Source organism: Bubalus bubalis, chromosome 10, assembly GCF_019923935.1.
Source record: "Bubalus bubalis isolate 160015118507 breed Murrah chromosome 10, NDDB_SH_1, whole genome shotgun sequence".
Lineage (NCBI taxonomy): Eukaryota > Metazoa > Chordata > Mammalia > Artiodactyla > Bovidae > Bubalus > Bubalus bubalis.
In genome coordinates, this window is record NC_059166.1 from 55,984,310 (window position 1) to 55,998,094 (window position 13,785).

Below are 13,785 nucleotides of genomic sequence, written 5' to 3' on the forward strand. Positions count from 1 at the left end.
TGCCAACAAAGGTCCATCTAGTCAGTTGAGTTCAGTTCTGTTGCTCAGTTGTATCCTACTCTTTTTGATCCCATGAACTGCAGCATGCCAGGTCTCCCTGTCCATCACCAACTCCTGGAGACCATCAAAACCCATATCCATTGAGTCAGTGATGCCATCCAACCATCTTATCCTCTGTCATCCCCTTCTCCTCCTGCCCTCAATCTTTCCCAGCATCAGGGTCTTTTCAAAGGAGTCAGCTCTTTGCATCAGGGAACCAAAGTATTGGAGTTTCAGCTTCAACATAAGTCCTTTCAATGAACACCCAGGACTGATCTCCTTTAGGATGGACTAGTTGGATCTCCTTGCAGTCCAAGGGACTCTCAAGAGTCTTCTCCAACACCACAGTTCAAAAGCATCAATTCTTTGGCACTCAGCTTTCTTCATAGTCCAACTCTCACATCCATACATGACCACTGGAAAAACCATAGCCTTGACTAGACAGACCTTTGTTGACAAAGTAATGTCTCTGCTTTTGAATATGCTATCTAGGTTGGTCATAACTTTCCTTCCAAGGAGTAAGCGTCTTTTAATTTCATGGCTGCAATCACGATCTGAAGTGATTTTGGAGCCCAGAAAAATAAAGTCAGACACTGTTACCACTGTTTCCTCATCTATTTCCCATGAAGTGATGGGACCAGATGCCATGATCTTAGTTTTCTGAATGTTGAGCTTTAAGTCAACTTTTTCACTCTCCTCTTTCACTTTCATCAAGAGGCTCTTTAGTTCTTCTTCACTTTCTGCCATAAGGGTGGTGTCATCTGCATATCTGAGGTTATTGATATTTCTCCCAGCAATCTTGATTCCAGCTTGTGCTTCTTCCAGCCCAGCGTTTCTCATGATGTACACTGCATATAAGTTAAATAAACAGGGTGACAATATACAGCCTTGATGTACTCCTTTCCTATTTGGAACCAGTCTGTTGTTCCATGTCCAGTTCTAACTGTTGCTTCCTGACCTGCATACTGGTTTCTCAAGAGGCACATCTGGTGGTCTGGTATTCCCATCTCTTTCAGAATTTTCCACAGTTTATTGTGATCCACACAGTCAAAGGCTTTGGCATAGTCAATAAAGCAGAAATAGATGTTTTTCTGGAACTCTCTTGTTTTTTCGATGATCCAGCAGATGTTGGCAATTTGATCTCTGGTTCCTCTGCCTTTTCTAAAATCAGCTTGAACATCTGGAAGTTCACAGTTCACATATTGCTAAAGCCTGGCTTGGAGAATTTTGAGCGTTACTTTACTAACTTGTGAGATGAGTGCAATTTTGCGGTAGTTTGAGCATTCTTTGGCATTGCCTTTCTTTTGGACTGGAATGAAAACTGACCTTTTCCAGTCCTGTGGCCACTGCTGAGTTTCCCAATTTGCTGGCATATTGGGTGCAGCACTTTCACTACATCATCTTTCAGGATTTGAAATAGCTCAACTGCAATTCCATCACCTCCACTAGCTTTGTTCATAGTGATGCTTCCTAAGGCCCACTTGACTTCACATTCCAGGATGTCTGGCTCTAGGTGAGTGATCACACCATTGTGATTATCTGGGTTGTGAAGATCTTTTTTATGCAGTTCTTCTGTGTATTCTCACCGCCTTTTCTTAATATCTTCTGCTTCTATTAGGTCCCTACCATTTCTGTCCTTTATTGAGCCCATCTTTGCATGAAATGTTCCCTTGGTATTGCTAATTTTCTTGAAGAGATCTCTAGTCTTTCCCATTCTGTTGTTTTCCTCTATTTCTTTGCATTGAGCACTGAGGAAGGCTTTCTTATCTCTCCTTGCTGTTCTTTGGAACTCTGCATTCAGATGGGTATATCTTTCCTTTTCTCCATTGCTTTTTGCTTCTCTTCTTTTCACAGCTATTTGTAAGGCCTCCTCAGACAGCCATTTTGCTTTTTTGCATTTCTTTTTCTTGAGGATGGTCTTGATTCCTGTCTCCTCTACAATGTCACAAACCTCTGTCCATAGTTCATCAGGCACTCTGTTCTATCAGATCTAGTCCCTTAAATCTATTTCTCACTTCCACTGTATAATCATAAGGGATTTAATTTAGGTCATACCTGAATGGTCTAGTGGTTTTCTCCACTTTCTTCAATTTCAGTCTGAATTTGGCAATAAGGAGTTCATGATCTGAGCCACAGTCAGCTCCCAGTCTTGTTTTTGCTAGTCAAGGCTATGGTTTTTCCAATAGTCATGTATGGATGTGAGACTTGGACTATAAAGAAAGCTGAGTACTGATGAGTTGATGCTTTCGAACTATGGTATTGGAGAAGACTCTTGAGAGTCCCTTGGACTGCAGGGAGAGATCCAAACAGTCCATCCTAAAGGAGATCAGTTCTGAATATTCTTTGGAAGGACTGATGTTGAAGCTGAAACTCCAATACTTTGGCCACCTGATGCGATGAGCTGACTCATTTGAAAAGACCCTGATGCTGGGAAAGATTGAAGGCAGGAGAAGAAGGGGATGACAGAAAGAGATGGTTGGATGACATTACCAATTCAATGGACATGAGTTTGTGTGAACTCTGGGAGTTGGCGATGAGCAGGGAGGCCTGGCATGCTGTAGTCCATGGGGTCATAAAGAGTTGGCACAACTAAGTGACTGAACTGAATTGAACTTCGTGTGTGTATGCATGTATATCTGTGTGTGCTTACACACAAGTGCACACTTATATATGTATTATGTGTCAAAGTGAGTTTTCAGGATTTGGAGGTTTCAGTAGAAAAACAATATAACATTTTTAATGAGTTGCTTCTGGCAATGTATTTACAAAATTCTTAAATGTGTTTATGGGACTGTAAGTATCAGAATTACTATTTGGATTCTACACATTTGAATACCTGGTTCAGGGCTGAACCATAAGGGGCCTGGCTTCAGTAGAGACTGTGGTGCCTAAAATGTATGATCTGCCGTGTATTATTTTCCATTCTGAAGCACAGAAAGTTTTTGCCATCCATAAAACAATATCATGGATAGGATTTGATGACACTAATAAATAAAGTGATTGTAATGTAGGGAAGACTGATGCATGATGCCACCATGCCTGCCTACCCCACCACTAAGGTTCATATCCCTTCCTGATACATGTCCCTGATCACAGAAGTGGTCTCATGCACCTTCTCAACACACTGCTCAAGGTAGCCACTGATAATCAATTGACTCTTGAATGTAAATTGAAACTCATTTACCAACTGGTTTCTAGTACATCAAGCAAAAATGTTTTTACATATTTTCAGTCTTGAATTATAAGGCTCTGTCACTTTTTAATTAATATTTTAAAATTTTATTTATTTTTAAATTGGAGAATAGTTTCTTTATAATATTGTGTTGGTTTCTGCCATACATCAACATGAATCAGCCATAGGTTTACACACATTCCCTCCCTCTTAAACCTCTCTTCCATTTTCCCACTCCATCCTACCCTTCTGGGTTTTCACTGAGCATGGGTTTGAGCATCCTGAGTCGTACACCAAATTCCCACTGCCTATTGATTTTACATTGAAACTATACTTTTCAGTGCTACTCTCCCAATTTGTCCCTCCTTCTCCTTCCCCAACTGTGTCCACAAGTCTGTTCTCTATGTTTGCATCTTCACTGCTGCCCTGAAAATAGGCTCATTAGTTCTATCTTTCTAGATTTCATACATATGCATTCATATATGATACTTGTTTTTGTCTTTCTGACTTACTTAACTCTGTGTAATAGGCTCTAGGTTCATCCAACTCATTGGAACTGACTCAAATGCATTCCTTTTTATGACTGAGTAACATTCCATTGTATATGTCTACCATCTTTATCTAGTCATTGTTGATGGGCATCTAGGTTGCTTCCATGTCCTGGCTGTCGTAAATAGTGCTGCAATGAACATTGGGGTACATGTGTCTTTTTCAATTATGTTTTCCTCAGGGTATATGCCCAGTAGTTGGACTGTGGGCTCAAATGGTAGTTTTATTCCTAGTTTTTTAAGGAATCTCCATATTGTTCTTCATAATGGCTGTATCAATTTACATTCCTACCAACAGTGCAAGAGGATTCCTTTTTCTCCATACCCTCTTCAGCATTTATTCTTCGTAGATTTTTTGATGCTGGCCATTCTGACTGGTGTGAGGTGATACCTCATTGTCATTTTGATTTGCATTTCTCTAATAATGAATGATGTTGAACATAGTTTCATATGTTTATTAGCCATCTGTATGTCTCCTTTGGAGAAATGTCTGTTTAGATCTGCCACTTTTTGATTGAGTTGTTTGTTTTTCTGGTATTGAGCTGTGCAAGATGCTTGTACATCAGCTCTGTCATTCTTTAAAAATATAGCAAATTTCAAAAAGAGAGAAGTAAATAGCTGTCTGTACGGTTGAACGTGAAAGCGAAGTGAAAGTGTTAGTCCCTCAGTCGTGTGTGACTCTTTGCAACCCCATGGATCCCACCAGGCTCCTGTGTCCATGGAATTCTTCAGGAAAGAGTACTGGAGTGGGTAGCCATTCCCTTTTCCAGGGGATGTTCCCAACCCAGGGACTGAACTTGTTCTTATTCCTGACCCAGGAATTGAATCCAGATCTCCTGTATTGAAGACAGATTCTTTACTATCTGAGCTACCAGGAAGCCCCTGTAAAGTTAGTGTTGGGATTTAAGGGTTTTTCCTCCAGGAAACCAGAGCTCTAATTTTGCTTCCATAGTGCTCTCTCTCTTTTTTAAGAAGATGAAAACCACACTTGAAGTTTCCTCTCATCTTTTCAAGACCCCCCTTTTTTTCTAGACCACACTTTTCCTTATTTTCTAATTTCTCTGAGCTGAACAAATTCACCTCACCCCCAAGGAGGGAAGGGCTGACAAAAATTTGGAGACAGTGTTTTTTTTCAGTGTCAGTCTACCTCTCCTGTCAAAGTCATTTATGATTTTCTTACAATGATTGGCTTCCTTCTTTTATACTTATAACATTAACATACGTTACAAGGTCCACATCTGGTTTACATATTCTATTTAGTTTTTTTTTTTTAAACACTCTGTAGCACCAACAAAACATTCAATAACAATAACTCCCTGAAATGTTATACTTGCCCTTTCCATAAATGGTCTTTTCCCCACTGAAAAACACATTGGTGGTGATTGAACATAGATGAATTATTTTTATGCATTGCATTTTGGGTGAGGGGAGTCTGGCCTATACACAGACCACATTCACTGAGATGATAAATAGGCGTGATGAATAAGCCAGGTGGCAAAGCTCTAATCTGTGTGGCTACTGAAATGGATACATCAGTCCAGGCGGAAACTTGGGACTCCCTTCCTGGGGCTGAGGGAGGCTGGACCTGCAGGGAAGGGATGTGATTGATCTCATTAGAAGCAAGTGCCAGCTGGAGTGTGCATAAATGCTCCTTCTGGATTCTCCTTAAGAATTAAATTGATGGCAACTTCTGAAAAGAGCATCTCAAACCTCTGTCCCCTGTAAGCTTAAGATAAACCTTGATTTTAAGTACTGTGAAATAACTGAAAGTAGAAAAAGCTTTAAAAAATGTACTCTCAGTGAAGGAATTAGAGGGGATAGAATGTTACTCATCTACCAAAATAAAGGGATAATTGCAATGTGGTGCTCTTCTTTGTTAGAAGATTTTCAGGAACCCATCTGTGCAAATTGTTTCTATTTTATTATCATTACATCAACTAATTACATTAGGGAAAAGGGGATATTTTAATTAAAAGACTGTTTTAAAGTGTTGCAATTCTACCCTCCCATAAAATAACTGAACCAGGTGCCAAATTTGTTAAAGTAAACTACATTTATGAAAACTGTTGTTTGGAAATTATTTGTGTTAACCATATTTTAAACAAAGTAGATTTTGCCCTTTTATTTTTATCTAGTAGCTGGGCCCTTTTATTTCTCTTCTGAACAGAGCACCCTAGGCCAGGATCACATTTGTTGTTGTTTTGTCAATAAGTCCTGTCTGACTCTTTGCGACCCCATGGACTGTAGCCCACCAGGCTCCTCTGTCCATGGGATTTCCCAGGAAGGAATACTGGAGTGGGTTGCCAGGGATACTTCCAACCCAGGGATTGAACTCACATCTCATGCTTGGCAGGTGGTTCTTTACCACTGAGCTACACGGGAAGCCAGGACCACATTTCAGTTCAGTTCAGTCACTCAAGTCATGTCCAACTCTTTGTGACCCCATGGATTGCAGCATGCCAGGATTCTCGGTCCATCACCAACTCCCAGAGCTTACTCAAACTTATGTCGATTGAGTTGGTGATGCCATCTAACTGTCTCATCCTCTGTCGTCCCCTTCTCCTCTTGCCTTCAATTTTTCCCAGCATCAGGGTCTTTTCTAAGGAGTCAGTTCTTCACATCAGGTGGCCAAAGTACTGGAGCTTCAGCTTCAGCATCAGTTCTTGCAATGAATATTCAGGAGTGATTTCCTTTAGGATGGACTGGTTGGATCTCCTTTCGGTCCAAGGGATTCTCAAGAGTCTTCTCCAATACCACTGTTCAAAAGCATCAGTTCTTTGGTTCTCAGCTTTCTTTATGGTCCAACTCTCACATCTATGCATGACTACTGGAAAAACCATAGCTTTGATTAGATGGACCTTTGTTGGCAAAGTAATATCTCTGCTTTTTAGTATGCTGTCTACGTTGGTCATAGCTTTCCTTCCAAGGAGTAAGTGTCTTTGAATTTCATGGCTGCAGTCACCATCTGCAGTGATTTTGGAGCCCAGAAATATGAAGTCTCTCACTGTTTCCATTGTTTCCCCATCTATTTGCCATGAAGTGATGGGACCTGATGCGATGATCTTTGTTTTCTGAATGCTGGGTTTTAAGCCAGCTTTTCCACTCTCTTCTTTCACTTTCATCAAGAGGCTGTTTAGTTCTTCTTCGCTTTCTGCCGTAAGGGTGATATCATCTGCATATCTGAGGTTATTGATATTTCTCCCAGCAATCTTGATTCCAACTTGTGCTTCATCCAGCCCAGCGTTTCTCATGATGTACTCTGCATAGAAGTTAAATAAGCAGGGTGACAATATACAGCCTTGACGTACTCCTTTTTCTATTTGGAACCAGTCTGTTTTTTCCATGTCCAGTTCTAACTGTTGCTTCCTGACCTGCGTACAGATTTCTCAGGAGGCAGGTAAGGTGGTCTGCTATTCCCTTCTCCTTAAGAATTTTCCACAGTTTATTGTGATCCACACAGTCAAAGGTTTTGGTGTAGTCAATAAAGTAGAAGTAGATGCTTTTCTGGAACTCTCTTGCTTTTTCGATGATTCAGCAGGCATTGGCGATTTGATCCCTGGTTCCTCTGCCTTTTCTAAATCCACCTTGAACATCTGGAACTTTTCAGTTCCTGTACTGTTGAAGCCTGGCTTGGAGAATTTTGAGCATTACTGTGCTGTCATATCACATATAAACTATCCCAATTATTTTGAAGAGCTTATTTTTTTCCTAAATAGGGAACTCTTTTGTTTTACAACAAAATAGTATTGACTTATGTATGATGGATTGATTAAGGTAATCCTTTCTGAAATTGGCAGTTTTAGACTGATATGTTGCATAGGAATGCTGGTGGAGGTAGGAAGATCAATAGGGATCCACAGCGGAAAATACATGGCCAGTATTTTAATTAAAAGACATTCCTATTGTTTAAGCCCTTTTTCCTTTCAATAAAAAGCTCATCTACGTATATTAACTTAGAGGGATGCCATCAAATAATTCATATTAAGTTCCCGAGTAAAAAGCCACTCTTCAGATGTCTTGAATACATCTCCCATTTTGTCAACTCTCTTATTCTTTCAAGGTGTTCTGAATAATAGAATTCACAGAGGGGTTTGTATCTAAATGTCAAATAGTAGGGAAGACAGAGGATCTGGAATGGAGATATGGATAAAAGAGAAACAATAGCACCGGGCAGAATAATGAAATCTTAGAAGCCAAGAGAGATCTCTACGCACCTATGCAGGAGATGATGGAAAGCCAGAATTTAAAAATCACAATTCTACTTTCAGTATTCAGACAACTCTCTGGATTTCTTCTCTTTGATTAAAATGTTAAACCATTTTTATTCCAAAAACTGATTGTGAAAAGCATTATAGAACTGTATCTCATGTGGTTAAATCTCTGTATCTCAACTGTATCTCAAACTGTATGTCATGTGGTTAAAGACTGAATAAATACTATTAATCTAATCATTATATTTATCCATGAAACAATGTCTTGCACATAATAGACATGCAGTAAATACATGTTGTATATATAAATGAAGACAGTAATTCCCTTGAATTCAAGAAGGAGATGGCAAGTCCTACTAGCAACAGCTATTTTTTTTTAAATTTATCTCTTGAATATTATTCCTCAGGGAAGCTGGCAAACTGAAATCTGTTACATTCACGCCAGCAGGGATGTATATGTGTGAAGAGAAGTAAACATTTATTGTACCTGGTGGCTCAATGGACTATCCAAATGAATTCTTAAGACACTTGAAAATAGTTGGCTTTATACTTAAGGTGAGCCCTACCGATGCTATTTGTGGATTTAATACTTCTGAAAATTTCTACTTCCAAGTCAGTTGAGCTTTTTCAATTCAGAACTGTTGAGCTAATCTCTAATTGTATAGCTGCTTTTTCTTTGATAATGAGTTTATCTCAACATTTCGATTGATATTTTGATGTTGTTAGGTTTTCAGTCTATATCAGTGTCAAAATAACTTCCAAGAATAGATTAGTAACCAGCACATTTAAAAAATAACTATATTCTTTCCTTCTTAGCCCAGATAACAGTAATAAAAACCCACTACTTATTGAAAGTCTAATATAAGCCAGTTCCCCTTTGGTGTTTTATATATTAATTTATATATTTATATAGATTATATGGTTTTACCCTCTAATAGAGAAGAGGAAAGCAAAACAAATCTCAGATATAATATCTTACATAAAGATTCATATATCATAGATTTTTTTGAACTGAGATTCATACTCAACTCTCAGGGTATTGCTACTCTGATAGACTAAATATCCCAAATTTACATTTGACTCACTCAAAATCTTGTGAGATAAGTTAGTGAAGTGTAGCTTTCTTTTATTTATTCACCTAAGGTTGGTATTAGATCTGTCTGTGTTTATATAAATAATGAGAATAATAGAAATTTAGAACTAAGAATATTTTAGAAGTAATCCAATAAACATTTATTTGATGCATGAGTAATGAATTTTTTTTCTTTCTCTCTTATTCCTACACTCAGTTGTATTTACAGTTTTCTAACTCATTCTTCCTAGTTGGAAATCATTTTTAAATTATTTTATTGTCTTATGCTACTAGTTAATATAAAATACTTATTATTATATTTAATTGCTCTGCCGAAGTGATTCAAAGGGTAGCTCTCAAAAGACACCAAAAATTGGATCTATCTTTGGAAATTGACCACACTCTTTGATAACCAAGAAAATCATCTGGAGTGATTATTAAAAATCCTCATGCATGAGTTGTATCCCCTGAAGATTCTGACTTGGTTATTTAGATTGTACTCAGCTTCACAGATTACTGTCATCCATTCCAAAGTTTGGAAGTCACTGCCTTAGAGCACGTCTACTCTATTTATAAAAAGTTGTTAAACAATGTTACTCTGTGTGTGTGTGCTCAGTCACTCAATTGTGTCTGATTCTTTTCGGCCCCATGAACCGTAGCCCACCAGGCTCCTCTGTCCATCGAATTTTCCAGGCAAGAATACTGGTGTGGGTTGCCATTTTCTATTCCAGAGGATCTTCCTGACCCAGGGATCAAACTTGTGTCTCTTGCATCTCTTACATTGGCAAGTGGATTCTTTACCACTATCCCACCTGGGAAACCCAAAACAATATTACTGTGCTTTAAATTTTTATTATAACTTAGTTATGAAGTAACCTCATGTGCAAAGAAATGCATAGCATTTTATACACATTTTAGAGAATTTTATAAGTCCAATGTTAAACACTAATACAATTAAGCACGTGTTATAAACTCAAATATTTGTTTTCACCTTTGTACAATTCAGTGTTAACACCTGTACTCATTACATACATGATTCCCTACACTGAATTATATTATGTTCAATGGGTACATTCGATGTCAATTAATTATATAGTATTTATTTCACTATTGTTAGTAAATACTTAAAGGTGTAAAGCAAGATAATTATATTGTGTAATTTATGCAAATATTATTTGCAGAATTTTAAATATCAAAATTCTAAACTAACTTACAATAAAGTAAATTTTATGGGACAATACTTTAAAAGTAAAAGTTATTCGGTGTATTTCTGAATTTATATATTTTTTATCTTTCATGTCCTAAGGATGAAGATATTTAAAATTAGTCATATTAATTTTATTAACTATGTTGAAACATGTTAACATGTATATAGCATTGTATATCTAAGAGGATGTATTATGTAATTAAAAACCGAATGAAAAAATTCCCAAATTTAGATTTTATTCTTTAGATCTCTTACATTATTTTAATATACAGTATATTTTTGTCATAGAAAGTGAAGTCTCTCAGGCATGTCTGACTCTTTGTGACCCCATGAACTGTAGCCTACCATGCTCCTCCGTCCATGGGATTTTCCAGGCAAGAGTACTGGAGTGGGTTGCCATTTCCTTCTCCAGGGGATCTTCCCGACCCAGGGATGGAACCTGGGCCTCTGCATTATATGCAGATGCTTTACTGTCTGAGCCACCAGGGAAGTCATAATTAGATACTTTTTATTCCTGTTTCTAAACAAAGTTATACATATATACCAAATTACTAGACCACTACTTGTAAAAAAATAAATAAAAAAGAAGCCATCGAAGTTTTTAATAACAGAATAACTGCATTAATTATATCTACTAAAAAACAGTGTTTAATTAATTAGACAAACTAGAATAGTAGTCACTGACATAATAACCTGTAAGACATTCTCACAAAACAACTATTAATGTAAAATAAAGCCCTCTATGTATATCTGTGCAAATACATAAGAAATATATGGAAGATAATATTTCAAGCCATCAACCATGACAACCCACTGGGAGTAGAATTAGGGTACAAAGGGAGACTATTTTATTCTATAGTCTTTAATGTATTTAAATTGTTTACATTTAACTAATAGCCATGTATGTCTTTCATTCTTTAAGATATACCCTAAGATTTTGAGAAGTAATATTAACAAATATGGGGCTTCCCTGATGGCTCAGAAGGGTAAAGAATCTGCAATGCAGGAGCATCAGGACAAGCAGGTTTGATCCTTGGATCAGGAAGATCCTTTGGAGGAGGAAATGACAAACCACTCCAGTATTCTTGCCTGGGAAGTCTCATGGACAAAGGAGTCTGCAGAGTCCATAGGGTCACAAAGAGTCAGACATGACTAAGCACATGACACATTAACAAAGACAACTGGCAATTAGGAATTCTGAAGCAGGAATTTCAGTGGCCACATCATGAAATGTACATGGTCAAGAAAATCATCACTGTAGTGTGTTTTGTGATTTCTATGATCCACTGTGGTTTTTCTCTAATGTTCTTTTTTTTTTTTTTTTTTTTCATTAAAGGTCTCATTCGCTTGCAGGAGCTCATCAAAGCTCCATCAAGATACAATCTTCGACTTAAGATCCGTCAACTACCTGCTGATACAAAGGATGCAAAACCCTTACTGAAAGAGATGAAAAGAGGCAAGGAATTCCATGTCATCTTTGACTGTAGCCATGAAATGGCAGCAGGCATTTTGAAACAGGTAATTGCTAAATTATTTAAGTTCTTAATTTCTTTATTACATTTGAGTTTAAAATATGTTTTTTGTTTGTTTGTTCTTGTCCACATTGCATGGCATTTGAAAATTCCCCAAACAGGGGTTGAACCTGTGCCACCTGAGGTGGAAGCACAGAGTCTTAACCACTGGGCTGCCAGAGAAGTCCCCTGGTTTTTGATTTTTAAATGAAGTTGTTATTGTTACATGGTCAGTTTATAAAAAAGTCAGAGAAGTCACTTTGATATAAATTTTCTGATAAAAAAATCTGACAAATGCTTTTAAGTAATTGTCTTAAAGGAAAGTAATATAGATAGTGATGATCTTCAAAGCAGATTGAAATTCTGAGATTAGTTTCAAATGGCTAAAGTACTGTTTGTTATTGTGAATATTGATTAAAGCAATAGATATTTCTATTTTGTGCTGAAATGAGGGAATAAACTTCAAAGCAAAAATAAGAGAAAAAACATTGTTCTTTACCTGACATGTATGCTATGCTGAGATGCCTTATGCATTTGATCTTATTTAATCATCACCATAATCAAAGGATTATGTAAAAAGTGATTATATAATGATTATGCTAAAAATAATCAAATAATTATGTAAAAAAAAAAACAAGTGATCTGTAAAGATGGTGACTAGCTCCATTTTACAGATGAAGAACCTGAGTCTCATAAAGGTTAAGTAACTTACTAATTCCATCAGCAAGTGTATAGCAGAAGGATTTATATTTCTCCTTAGTGATGTTAAGAACTATTCTTTCCAGAATAAAGCATTGCCTACCTAAAAAGATAATACTAAATCAACTAAAGGAAACAATTCATAGCAGTAAAAACCTCTTACTATGACTTCAACACTATTCAAACCATACAGTCCACTGAAAAACAGTTATTATTAGCTCATATATAAGGGGATTGATGTAGGGGGTTAAATAGCTAGTACTAAGCTGTACTATCTAGTAGAATCTGAATTTGAACACAAGTCTTTGGACTTTGTTTTTTAACCTCTTTTATACATGGTGGCACCGGAAATAAGTCAACTGCCTTGATAAAATTTAGGACAAAATATCTCTACTAGAGGGTTATGCAGATTCAGATGTCAAATTATATCTCATAAAATATAACTACCAATAGTAAATGCCTGTTATAACATGGTTAGTTTATTAAGCAGATGTTTGTCCAGTCTTCCAATATGGATGTTGATTTCACTATAATAAAATATTTAATTGGATTTGGAAAATTGCTCTAGTGTTATATTTGAGTAATAAAGAATGTAAGCATGGTTGTGGTTGTTTGGTTGGGATTTTCAGGATAAAATGATATAATAAAGTTAGCACTGGAATTTAGAGTTGGAATTTATTTTTCATTTAATAAAAATTCTTGATCATGTTCATAATACACAGACTTGGAAAGAATACCTTTCCTTTATGCCTGGAGTGGGTAGCACTGTACTATTTGTCAGTGACAGTATGCTTTCTCTAGACTTCCAACAAGTATCTATGGTGATCAATTGTCTTTTCTCTAGAGTAATTAACTTATTTTGGTGTTTGAAAGGTGAGAATATCTATCACTTTTAATAATAGAATTTCCATTCTTCCTTTTATTGATTTATCCATTATTTTATATTTGCTTTCTGATGTGTAACCTGCTATTTGAAAAATGAAAACAAAATTAAAGTTGTATTCAAAATATATTAAACAGTAAAATTATGTAATTTTAACAAGATTAGTAGGTGAAAAATCAGAACAAAAGTAAAATGAGAATATGAAAGTTAAGTTAAAGTCAGAATAACACTTTCACATGGAAAGCATGCTTTTCGATTCTATAACACTGGCAGATCACATATGGTGAGGTTATTTTTAAAAACTTACCTTGTCCCAGAAAGCATTTGTCTCATATATGGATCTCAGTTAGTCTAGAAACCAATTCAAAAAGAAAGTAAATAGCTTATTTTTTGTAAATGTAGCAGTACATTTAATAGGACTCCACTTTATGACTTATGAAATT

General features: G+C 36.6%; 1 protein-coding gene across 10 annotated transcripts in view; it reads left to right on the plus strand.

Moving 5' to 3' along the window:
* GRIK2 (glutamate ionotropic receptor kainate type subunit 2) overlaps positions 1 to 13,785 on the plus strand; it is a 742,533-nt gene that overhangs the window by 338,846 nt on the left and 389,902 nt on the right. For all 10 annotated transcript variants that reach the window (XM_025294639.2, XM_025294642.2, XM_025294643.2 and 7 more), the window contains one exon: positions 11,586 to 11,767. In XM_025294639.2, the coding sequence (XP_025150424.1) occupies positions 11,586 to 11,767 (182 nt within the window). The remainder of the gene's footprint in view (positions 1 to 11,585; positions 11,768 to 13,785) is intronic.